The 11,590-nt window shown below is 41.8% G+C and overlaps 1 protein-coding gene across 1 annotated transcript in view; it reads left to right on the top strand.

Annotated features, from left to right (window-relative positions):
- CEP126 (centrosomal protein 126) overlaps positions 1-10,552 on the top strand; it is an 88,414-nt gene extending 77,862 nt beyond the window's left edge. Inside the window, exons 10-11 of the mRNA XM_040631297.1 lie at positions 4,309-4,373; positions 10,198-10,552. Of these exons, the coding sequence (XP_040487231.1) occupies positions 4,309-4,373; positions 10,198-10,260 (128 nt within the window). The 3' untranslated portion in view covers positions 10,261-10,552. The remainder of the gene's footprint in view (positions 1-4,308; positions 4,374-10,197) is intronic.
- The last annotated feature ends 1,038 nt before the right edge of the window (positions 10,553-11,590 follow it).

The raw sequence follows: 11,590 nt of genomic DNA, 5'->3' as shown, positions 1-11,590 counted from the left end.
TGGGTATACCCTGCTGTTTCCTACTTGCGTCATTTATGATGATGTCAATTTGACAGGCTTCTCTTTTAGCAATGTATGAATACACTTCTGTTTCAGCAATGGGACAGGATAGGTATCTTTACTGACATCCTTCAAAACAACCATAAATTCTGGATTAAGTACTTCAAAAAATCTTAAATAGAACAATAAACTGGTAAGAATATAAGGAATCCTTGGTGGGGAGGGGCGGAGGGAGGGGGAGAGGGAAAGAGAGAATCTTAAGCAGGCTGCACGCTCAGTGTGGATGTGGGTGTCGATCTCACAACCCTGAGATCATGCCTTGAGCCAAAATCAAGAGTCAGACACTTGAGTGACTGAGCCCCCAGGCACCCTGAATATAAGGATTCATTCTTAAGACCAGAAACTGAATATAGATAAAAATCCAGAAAGTTAAGGAGAACGCTGCAGCTAGCTGTTGTCTTGAGATTTATTTAACCCACACAGTGAAATTGAGCTTTACTTTTCACTGCTTCACAGAAAAAGGAACAGGAGAGAAAACCCAGATGGTACTCAAGATGGGTAGTCTCACAGAAGACCTCCCCCCATAAAGTTGGGCCTCCTAAAGAGCTACACGCTGCAGATACACACAGTGAGACGGAGAGGGGTGGAAAAAGCTTGCGTATCTTGAGTTTCAAGGTTGAGCAGATGAGGGAGGAAGACGTGAGGTTTTTTCACCTCTCTCTGTCTCTGTGTGTATATGTCTGTGTTGGATGTAGCACTTTCTCTATGAGATTTTGTTAATAGCAAATTCTTACCAAAGGAAATGCTAAAGAATGCATTTCAGCAGACCAAAAGTAATCTCAGAAGGACAGTCTGAGAGGATAAATTTGAACAAACATTATATTAAACAAAAAATGTAATAAGGTGGTGTGTGTTTCAAAGAGAAAAACATGTGCACTAAAATACCTATTAAAAGTAGTGTATAAGTTGGGAGAACAAAAACGGTATTAAAGTGTACTAGGATTCTTAAGGAATTTGGTACAGTTTAGCTTTTTTTATTCAAGTATAACTAACATACAGTGTTATATTAGTTTATATTAGTTTCAGGTGTACAATGTAGTGATTCCACATTGTCTACGTAACTCCGTGCTCATCGCTCTAAGTGCATTCTTCATCCCCATCACCTGTTTCCCCATCACCTCACCCACCTCCCCTCTGCTGACCATCAGCTTGTCTTCCACAGTTCAGTCTCGTTCTTGGTTTGCCTCTTTTTTCTTTGCTTGTTTTGTCTCTTAAATTACACATGTGGGTGAAATTGTACACTATTTGTCCTCCTCTGACTTATTTCACATAGCATTATACTTTCTAGGTCAGATTAATTTTAGATATTGGTAAAGGAAGTATGCTTCTGGTAGTTACAAGGGTCACAACTAAAGGACTAGAGTAGAGTATACAACTTCCAAACTGGTAAAGAAGAAAACGGGCATACCAAAAAAAGAAAAAAATCAAATTGATTCAAAATAAGACAAAAATGGAGAGAAAAATAAACATAGAGGACATACTGTGCTATAAAATGGTATATACAATGTACTTACAATGAATATATGTGGATTATATACTACATCTAAAAGATCTTTTAAAAATCTATATTTTTTAGAACACAACTATATTTTGTTTATAAACAATATATTTAAAACATAAGGATATAGAATAGCTGAAAATAAAAAAGATGGAAATACGTACCAAGCAAATTCTAGCCAGAGGGGGGCGCCTGGGTGGCACAGCGGTTAAGCGTCTGCCTTCGGCTCAGGGCGTGATCCCGGCGTTATGGGATCGAGCCCCACATCAGGCTCCTCTGCTATGAGCCTGCTTCTTCCTCTCCCACTCCCCCTGCTTGTGTTCCCTCTCTCACTGGCTGTCTCTATCTCTGTCAAATAAATACATAAAATCTTTAAAAAAAAAAATTCTAGCCAGAGGAAAACTGATTTCAATGTACTATTATCAGACAAAATTGATTATAAAGCAGAAAGCATTAGTAGACATAAAAAAGATCATGATGATTGAAGCTTTAATTCAGGAGAAATATATAAAACATTTTCATTTTATATGCATTTAGGAATATGCCTCAAAATATATAAAATATGTTTTAGCCATGGTGTGAGATTTCTTTTTTACATTGCTAGTAATTGATAGAACAGACAAAATAAATAGATGTGTAAGAATCAAACATGATTAACAAACTTGATTAAGGAATACATTCTTTGCAAGTGTACACACATTATTTATTAAAATGAGCCATATATTGTACATAAAACAAACCTGAAACATTTCAAAGGATTGGAGTTATGCGCAGACTCTGACCACAATGCAATTTAGCTAAAAATGAATAACAAAAAGATAACCCATTAAGAAGCACATTTCTAGGAACTCCTGGGTGGCTCAGTCGGTCAGGTGTCCAACTCTTGATTTTGGCTCAGGTCGTGACCTCAGGGTCCTGGGATTGAGCCGGAAGTCCAGCTCCCGGCTCATCATGGAGTCTGCTTGTCTGTCACTCCATAGTGGAAAAACTGGATACCAAGTAGAGGCTAAATTGAACTCCTATCAAATCGCATCTATAAAGCTTAGTGCCAAATTACTGTTTAATTAAAGATTAAATACGAAATAAAAGTTATAAAGCTTTTGGGAGATAATATAAAAATTTTTTCTAACCTCAGGGTGAGGAAATATTTCTTAGAGCACAAAGAACATAATCTGTAGAGGAGAAAATTAATTATATTAAAACTGTCAACTTCTCTTCATATCAGAACATCACTGGGGCGCCTGGGTGGCTGCGCCCCTGAAGCCGCCGGCTCTTGGTTTCGCCGGATGGTGAGGTCAGGGTCCTGGGACGGACCGCGTCAGCCAGAGGGGGCTCTCCCCCTGCCCCGCCTCCCGCACACACGCTCTCCAACAAATGAATCTGCGTTAAAAGGTCATTAAAAGAATGCAAAGACAGCCACAAAGTGGGGAAGTGTTTAGAGTACATGGAAGGACTCTCACTCCCAAGACGTAAAGAACTCTATCAGGAAGAGCAGAGACCGCAGACCGAAGGGGGATGAGAGCGCACGGGAGCTTCTCCGGGGGAGGTGCGCGCGGGAGCGCAGTCCAGCCGGCAGCTGCAGGCCCGCAGGCCAGGTGTGAGCTGCGGCCGCCGCCGTCCAACACGGGCGTGCCTTCGGCGCAGCACCCTCACCTCCAGAGCCCCCCGCCCCCCCGAAAACCGAGAAGAGCGCGCGCAGGTGCCCCGGGACATGGAGGGCGCACCGAGACCATCAGCGCTTGTGAAGCGCCTGGATGTGCGCGGGAGCGCAGTCCAGCAGGGACGTACACAGACCGCCAGCTACACGTCAGCATCGTAAATGAACCTAAATAATCCACAGCTTGGGGCAAAATAAGGCAAATCACAGGAGAAAAACAGGTCGAAGCCATTCGTCTGGGTCCTGGATGTGCATGTGCGAACTAGGAAGACACTCAGTCCGCCTCGCGGGGCAGGGACAGGGAGTGCAGTCCCTGGGGTTGGCGGGGAGGCGGGGGTTTCCGGAGCACAAGTAGCCACAGCGCGTACATTGCTGGCTCATTAGGATTCATTGCACCACGTATATATACTCTGTATACCCTGTGTTCGTTTCAACACTAAAATGTAAGAAGGGCATACTCATAAAAAGCAGGGTGCCGCAGCCACGGGAGCCATACGGAACCATAAAGCTCTAAGTTTAAGACGTCACATTACGCAGATACTGAAAAACGCAAGTCAGCTTTTTTAGAGGGTTTTTCCCTATTAGATACTTCCACACATTTAAACGCTTCACATAAAGGATTCTGCTTTTCTTTTGCCCAGACCCTTGCTGTTGCATGGACAGAAGCCCAAGCCCTGAAAAAGCAAGAGGGGACAAGTCCCTCGGCTTTTGTGTCTCACCAGCTAAATAAACGTCTCCTCTTTCCTGGCACCTCCAAGAATGGAATTGCCTTTCGGTTTAAAAAAGCGGAAGAAGAAAGACAAATGGAAAGAACAGAAAACCCAGTATTTGAAGAAAGATTGTTATAGAATGGTCAAAGTATGAGGAATTCCTTTTTATCAACTTAGGTTTTATGTCATTGTTTTTAACCAAACTACTTCTGTTTCCTACCTAATGTAAGTGTAAACACTGTTCCTGGGCATGATAGAAAAAAGACTCTTAACTCAGTTTTAGTATTTTGACATACCAGAATTTAATATCTGATTCTTTAAGTCGTTCTTCCCAGTCGAATACATAACTAAATTATTTTTGTATTGTGGCATAATTCTTTCAGATGTACAAGAAGCCATTTGCAAGAATCCATCCATCAAAGATAACTTACAAATAATACCACTTCTGGTAAGTATTTTAAGAAGCTTTTTTTTTTCTCATTTTAGGAAATGTCATGATTTCATGTGTAAGCATCCTGTATTGAAATTAATTTTTCTTGAGATTGGCTTTTAGTGAGTTTTCCTCCCCAGTTAACTTCCAATTATGAGATGTTTTGTTAGAATCAGCAAATATCCTCTCATTAAAAATGACCAAAATATAAAATTTTTTTACATCCAGAGTATTTCATCATTTGTGGGAACAGCAAAAGGGATCATGCACTACTCTCCAGATGATTTTGGATGTGTAGCCTAATTGGAAAATTGTTAAGAATTTTATCTTGGTAATGATCCCACCCTTGCTCCCATCCCTTTCATGTCTTCAAAGTTCAAAACTAGACATTGTTATTTGGAATTTTTTTATTTTTTGCCTTGACAACTGATTCTGGTAAAGATCCACATATTGATGGCAATTTGTTGCACTAAGGAATTTTCAGTCTAACAGGGAGAAAGAGCCAGTGGAGAGTGCATACCAATCACTGCAATATGTCTTGAGACCGTGTGTGGGCGGCACAGCCTTAGGAAATCAGGGAAGGAAGAGATCTTAGGGGCCAGAGGTGACGAGAGACAGGTCTCTGGAAAGGGCATCTCAGACTAAGAGGCTACCTGTACCCTCACTATCCTCAACATAGGTGTTCAGCAAGGAAACATTTTGTTAGAGAAATAACTGGATGCTTGCTCAGTTCTGAAATCTGGATGGGAAAAAGTAAGATTACACAAGTATACTTCATTTCTTATTATTTGCTGTTACGTAAAGTGATACATTTCTTACCCATGATTTAGACTTTGAGATGTCCTGGGTACGGTGGTAAATAGTAAGAAAGAGGCTGCCCCTACCCTCTTGAAGCTTTTCATTTCCCTCTGGGCAAAGGGTTCTGGGAGACGGCCTTCCTCCTGCTGTGACTGTCGCTTTGGCTGCGGCTAGATGTGTACGTGGCTGCTGTGCACACGCCAGTTTGCCTTTTCGCTCAATTTTTCATCTCCGCTGATGTAGCAACTTAAGTAATTTTTTCAGTGAAAATTGTCGTGTGTCTGAATTTATGACAGTTTTCTGTTATTTATAACATAAATGGTCTTCACCTCACTTGAGTGAGATAATACCTACAGTGACAGAGATCACTCTTCTCCACACTTCAGCTCAACCTGAAAACAGTGTGCTGACCCCAGACAGCTAACAGAGCGTGAACCAGAGATCCTGTTCAGGAAGGAGAGGAGGTCACACACTCAGCAAAGCACTCTGTGTGCACGTTGGTGCACCGTGGCTCTATATCGCAGAAGCATCTGACTCATAACCGAAAAGTTAGATGTGTGCAGGAAGGACCACCGAGAGGCCTGGCATCATTTTTATCTTAGATCGTTCACATTCATTAAGACAGTTGGTAACCATGAGCTTTCTTTATTCCCTTATCTCCACACATGTCACTCTTCTTACTTTATCATCACTGACCTAGGTCAGAAAGCTTCCATTTATTTTCCGGGGAAATGGTATAAAATCACAGAATCATCAACTGCCAGTTTAAACAACTGACGTCAAAAGTACCCCATCCCCCTCCCCCGTCAGAATTGCTTCATTTGCATATCCTGCATGAGGATTTGAACATTTTAATCTTGTTTGCCTTTTTTCTACTATTTTTATTCTTTTCTACTCCTCAGTAGGATTCACTGATTGTTGACATTTTGTCATGCTTGCTTTATCTGATAGATGGAAGGGTGGATGGATGGATGAAAGGATAGAATAAATAGAAGAGGAAAGGACAGGATAGAGATTCATACATATACACACACAAATGTATATTTCAATGAGCTGTTTGAAAGTCAATTATAGACATGACAATACTTTCCCACTAAATACTGGAGCATCCATGTTCTCTTAAGAACAGACATTCTCCTGCGTAACCACAGCACCATCATCACATCTAAGTAATTTAATACTGATACTCCATATTCAAAATTCCCCAGTTTGAAAACAAAGTGTCTTCTCTGATGCAGGATGCAGCCCAGGAATATACATTGTACATTGTTGTCTTGTCTCTTAATCTAGAAGAGTCTCTTCCTTCTCCAATCTTTCATGCACACCTTTGAAGAGTCCGGGCCAGTTGTCTTGTTGACTGTCCCATGATGTGGAGGTTTCTGATGGTTTTCTCACTAGATATGGGTTAACATTTATGGTGGATGCAAAGTTTCAATGTTTGTGTCCTTAGAGCCTGTTTGTTTTCATTTTTACACCTTCTTGATTCTACCTGTATCTCGCCTTCAGGTTCTCTATTTACTGCTTATAATTTATTTTGAGTCCAGAAAACAGATGTCTAAGCTTTTGGAGTTATGTTTAAAGCATGAATAACTAAGTGCTTAGTGCCTCCCCCAGGAATAAAGTGCATGGGCTTTAGATACATTTCAGTCTTTTGTTTTCATTACGATAAATGCAATCTTAATCCCCATCACCTGGTTTTTGGAAAGCTTTCAAAATTTGTTCCTGTATGTCCATCACAATTTCAAATAAGTAAATTATTTAATATGTATGTTCTAGAAAGGCAATATGTAATCATATTCCTATACTTTCTGTGTATGACACAAGAGACCGGCAAAGCTACCTCGTTTTTACCAGGACACTTGTGGCATAGCCTAGTTCTCCCCATATAATGGAGAAATATCTATTCAGAAATATTTATTGGTTTGGAGATGTTGCAGTTAAGGTGTTTATTAGTGGTTTTTATTTTATTTTACATTTCCACTCCAGTGTTTTCATACCCACATGAACGTATAAGAATTTTGTTTTTAAATGATAATATATGTCCTATATGTCTAGCTTTAAAATCTAGATGCATTATGTAGTTAACTTGGGAACTGAAATTCTCAGCAGAGGAATATTAATTGTGTAATAAATCTGCCAGGTGCCCCAATACAGAAAACTCACATACCATTGGTTTGAGATTTGAGAATTTATGTTTAATTCTCAAAAATCATACATCTCTCTGGAAAATTCACAACCTGGGTTAAGTGTATATATAAATCCACCACCCTGCACCCCCACATGCATGTTTTTGTTGCTGGTTTTGTGTATTTCCCCCCATTCTGTCGCCCTTTGTGTTTTTTCTCTCGCAGAGTTTGGTGGTGTTGATTTGGGTTTCTCCTCTTAGGCAGAAAAGTGAACTGATATATTCATTCATGCTAGGGTATTTAGCATGAATTTTAAAAGATGATTTATCATTTTTAAAAATCATTCAAAAAGATATAAAACCGTTTAAGTCACTTAAAAACAATATCTGGGAAGAACACTGGTGAGTTTCTAGTAGCAGGATTTTAGTGGGATTTTGGAATAATTTTGAGCAGGAGAGTCATCTCAGCATCTCCCACCTCAGGCATCAGCAAGCTGGGCTTAAAGCCAGCGCTGCTCTGAGATTTCAGAGGACTGGAACCCAGCCCACCCCTTCCTGTAACCGTGCCCTGATTCCTCCTAGCCGTCTTCATCCTCTGAGGGCACCTGGGAGGGTTCTGTGAGACGGTCACTCCTGCGAAGCTCTTAGCACAGAGCCTGTGGTGCAGCTCAGTGTGCAGCATCATTACTGCCTCTGCCACGATCATCTCATTTGTCCACGTAGTTGCAAGAAAAGGGAACATTCCTCAAAATACTTAAGTGAAATCTACATGCAAAGCATAACTTTCCCTTATAAATAGTAGGACTCACTCTAATGGGTGATTTGTAGCAATCCGTAGTCCCACCTGCCTCTCCTCTTCCGTTCTGGACAAAGCAGCCTCGCCAGTTGTCCCCTGATCCGCAGGACTCTGTTCCTCCGCTGTGGTTTGCTCATGCTTTGCTGGTGTTGGTGCCCAGTTCTGACCCATACTAGCTGTGCATTTGCTCTACATTCCTAATCCAGTCCATCTGGTGCCAGTGTAATGTCACTTCCCCCATGGAGCCCTCCATGACCAGTGCAGCTGATGACAAGCACACCTTCCTCTGAACGTATTACTGCAGTATCGCTGGTTTTGTACTTACACTCCATAGGAATTTCTGTCTTTTTACATGATTAATCTTTGGAACTATAGTGTTGAGGCTGTTTTTCCACTTAACCTGTCCACTTCACAGAAACTGGCACATACTAAATACTTGAAAATGTGGGTTGAGACAATGATTTTTTTTGTACATGGTCTTTCAATATAGATTATCTACCTTTGTCAGACTGCAATAAAATGAGGTGATTTATTGGAACTTGAAACTTTTAGTGTTCTAGGGCAAGATTTTATGCTTCATAAAATACCACTATTTCTGGAGTTCTTCCAAAGTCCTTCCAAGTCCTAAATATGTTAATATTTAATCAATTAAAACTCTTTGGTGACAACTGAACATTGTTGAGATATAATTAGAAGAAAGGAGGCACATTATGGGGTTCCTGCCACATCCCTCAGAGGATGAAGTACTTCGCCAAATGGTTTCACACACATTCTCTTGTGTAATCTTCTCAAGTCTAAGAAATGTTCAGTGGCAGAGCCAGGAGTGGCCCTTTCCCCTGTTTCCCCCAAATCTCTTCTACCTTTTATAATTCTTATTTCAGTTGATGACACCATCATCCTCCAGATTTCCCAGACAGAAGCATGAGTCTCAGCCAGGCTTCTCATTCTCCTGTAGCCCCAGGCAATAAAGCCCCCTAATAATACTAAGTGCACCCCACATCCACCCACGATTCTTCACTCCTGCTGAGCGTGTCTTAGTCAAGAATGGGTGGTGTCTCTCCTCCAGATGTGCTGTCTCCCAGCACGTGGTTCACACCATCACTACCAGAACAGTCTTTGTACAGCACGAATATGAACAGATCGCATCGCTCTCTGGCCAGCGGTTACCTGTCACCTCGGCCATGACCTTCCAGCCATCCGCTCACTCCCTGCGCGTCACTCACACTCCTGAGCCACACTCCTGAGCCCCAGCCCCAGCTCCCTGAAACTCCCTGCTTCCCTCCACCGCCGCCCCCCTCCCCCCCCACCCGCCCTCCTGCTGGCCTCTCTCCTGCTCCTCCTCTGACCCTGGACGTCAGTGCCATCCCCCCTCTGGGAAGGCTTATTCGGCCCGAGTTGTATCCTGTCCAAAATCTACCGGTTCCTCTTTTTGGCAACTGTAGTGGTCTGATGTTTTGTTTTCATACAAGTTATGGTCTCTCTTTTTCACTGAACAGCTCTTGCCTGAGCTCTTCCCCTGTGTCAGGTGCTGTTCCAGGGCTGGGATGAGAACCAGGAAAACACGCTCTTGCCTGCCAGGCTTTGTGCCCCCAGACACAGCCTGCAGGCACCATAGCCGAGTAGGCCCGCAGCAGGGCATCCGGAGAGGTGGTCTTTCTGCCGAAATACTCTGAATCTGAGAAGCACAATTTTCATTTTGGAATATTTTATTTACTTCGTAAAAATAAATTTTATGAATTTAATGAATTTTTAACAGTTGCCCTCCCAAGCAACTTAACTTCTTTAACCCAATATATGTCGGTAAACTACTCCTAGGGTGTTCCATGAGCGGCTCGTGCCTCTCTTAGAACATAAAACTACTCATTGTGACCATTTTCACAGCCCATGTGACAAAAGCACCTCCTAAGCACATTTTCACCAATAGAAGGAGTGAGGGTTATGAATTCTTAGAACGTGCGTGACGCCTTACGTGAAGTGGAACTCACGTTGGGACTGAGGGTCATGTACCACTTGGGGATTGGAGTGATGAGTGTCATGTTACACAGTCCGCCATCTGTGAAGAGGTGCCCGTGTTAAAGCCTGTGAATACTAGAGTGCAATAATATTGTGACGTTGTGTTACAGAACAGCCAGCCAAGGGGCAGCCCGTCTCCTAGAGTCGGATCCAGATCGCAGAGAAAATACTGACGGAGTACAACAGCGAGTATTACCCAGAGTCGTTATCGTTGACAATCTCCTGTAAATAGAGCATAGATTTCTGCATTTGTTAATGATTTAAGATACTATAACCATAAGATAAAGGTAAATCATAACATGAGTAGTGGAGATAAATTGACTAGTTTACATTTATGCTACAAGGTTATTATGTATTTTATTGATAAGTACATTTTTAGTGAGTGGAAATGCTTCATTGTTTTTCATGAGCATGCTACTGAAAACATTCATTATATTTAAAAATAAAAGAGGATATTTTGTTATTCAAATTATGTATTAGCTTTAGTTGTGAAGCTTTGTTTTTTCTGAAATTCCTAATAAATTCTATTAAATTTTGGTACAGTGGTATAAAAAGTTCATGATTGATCAGTAATACCACATATAAATAGTAAAGCCATCTGACTAAGCCGTCGAAGGGTCTCTGTACTTCGGAGGTGTTGCCAAGGGGCTTGATTAAGAAAACCAAAAGAAACTCCTTGTATAATCATGAAACTCCTTTTATGATTTTAGAAGTTTTTTCATAAAATTATGATAATCTCATATATCTTTTTATTTTCCCTCACCCATTCTGCTTCAGGCTCTCATCTGGACTACTTACCTCTCCCTCCAGGAAAGCTGACAGAGGGCATTCCTTAAGTGTGGTGGACTGGCAGAGTAAAAATCTGTCATATCAATCCCATCTTAGAAGTGCGTGGGGGGCTCCCTCGGTTGAGCGTCCATCCCTTGGTCTCAGCCTAGACCTTGATCTCAGGGTCGTGAGTTCATGCCTGCATTGGGCTCCCATCTTAAAAGTTTTCAGCCCTTTCCCTTTGGCCTCTGGAGGGACCGTGCTTGCACTAATGCCCAGACCCCTGGCAGGCCCCCAGCTTCTGTCCCATGCCTCTCTGCCCAAGTGCACACTGTCCCCCAGCTCGGAATGCCTTCCTGTCCCTCCACTGACATCCGCCTGAATCACGTTTACTTGTTCTTTTAAATTCTGCTCAAGTTGAATGTTGTCTGGTGTTTCCTAATAACCCTCTGCCACCTTTGTGTCAGTTATGTCCTTCTTATTCTGAACCATAATCACTTCTGTGTATGTAACCCTCTTCTAGATGAAGAGCTCCTGGCAGCTAGAGGTCACCGTTGGTGTCTGTGCCCTTAGGAATTAAAGTGGGGGATGCAGTGGCAAATCAAAATAATGAAGGAAGAGAAAATAGTCAAGTGTGCGATTTATCAGGCCCCTACTACATGCTAGGGGCTGTTCCATGTATTAGGGAGACAGTAAAAAAACAAAAGTAATTATTTTCTTCTATCATGGAGCTTA

Source organism: Ursus maritimus, unplaced genomic scaffold, assembly GCF_017311325.1.
Source record: "Ursus maritimus isolate PB19 unplaced genomic scaffold, ASM1731132v1 scaffold_16, whole genome shotgun sequence".
Classification (NCBI taxonomy): domain Eukaryota; kingdom Metazoa; phylum Chordata; class Mammalia; order Carnivora; family Ursidae; genus Ursus; species Ursus maritimus.
Note: the sequence above shows the minus strand (reverse complement) of the source record. Positions and strands in the feature narration are given on the sequence as shown.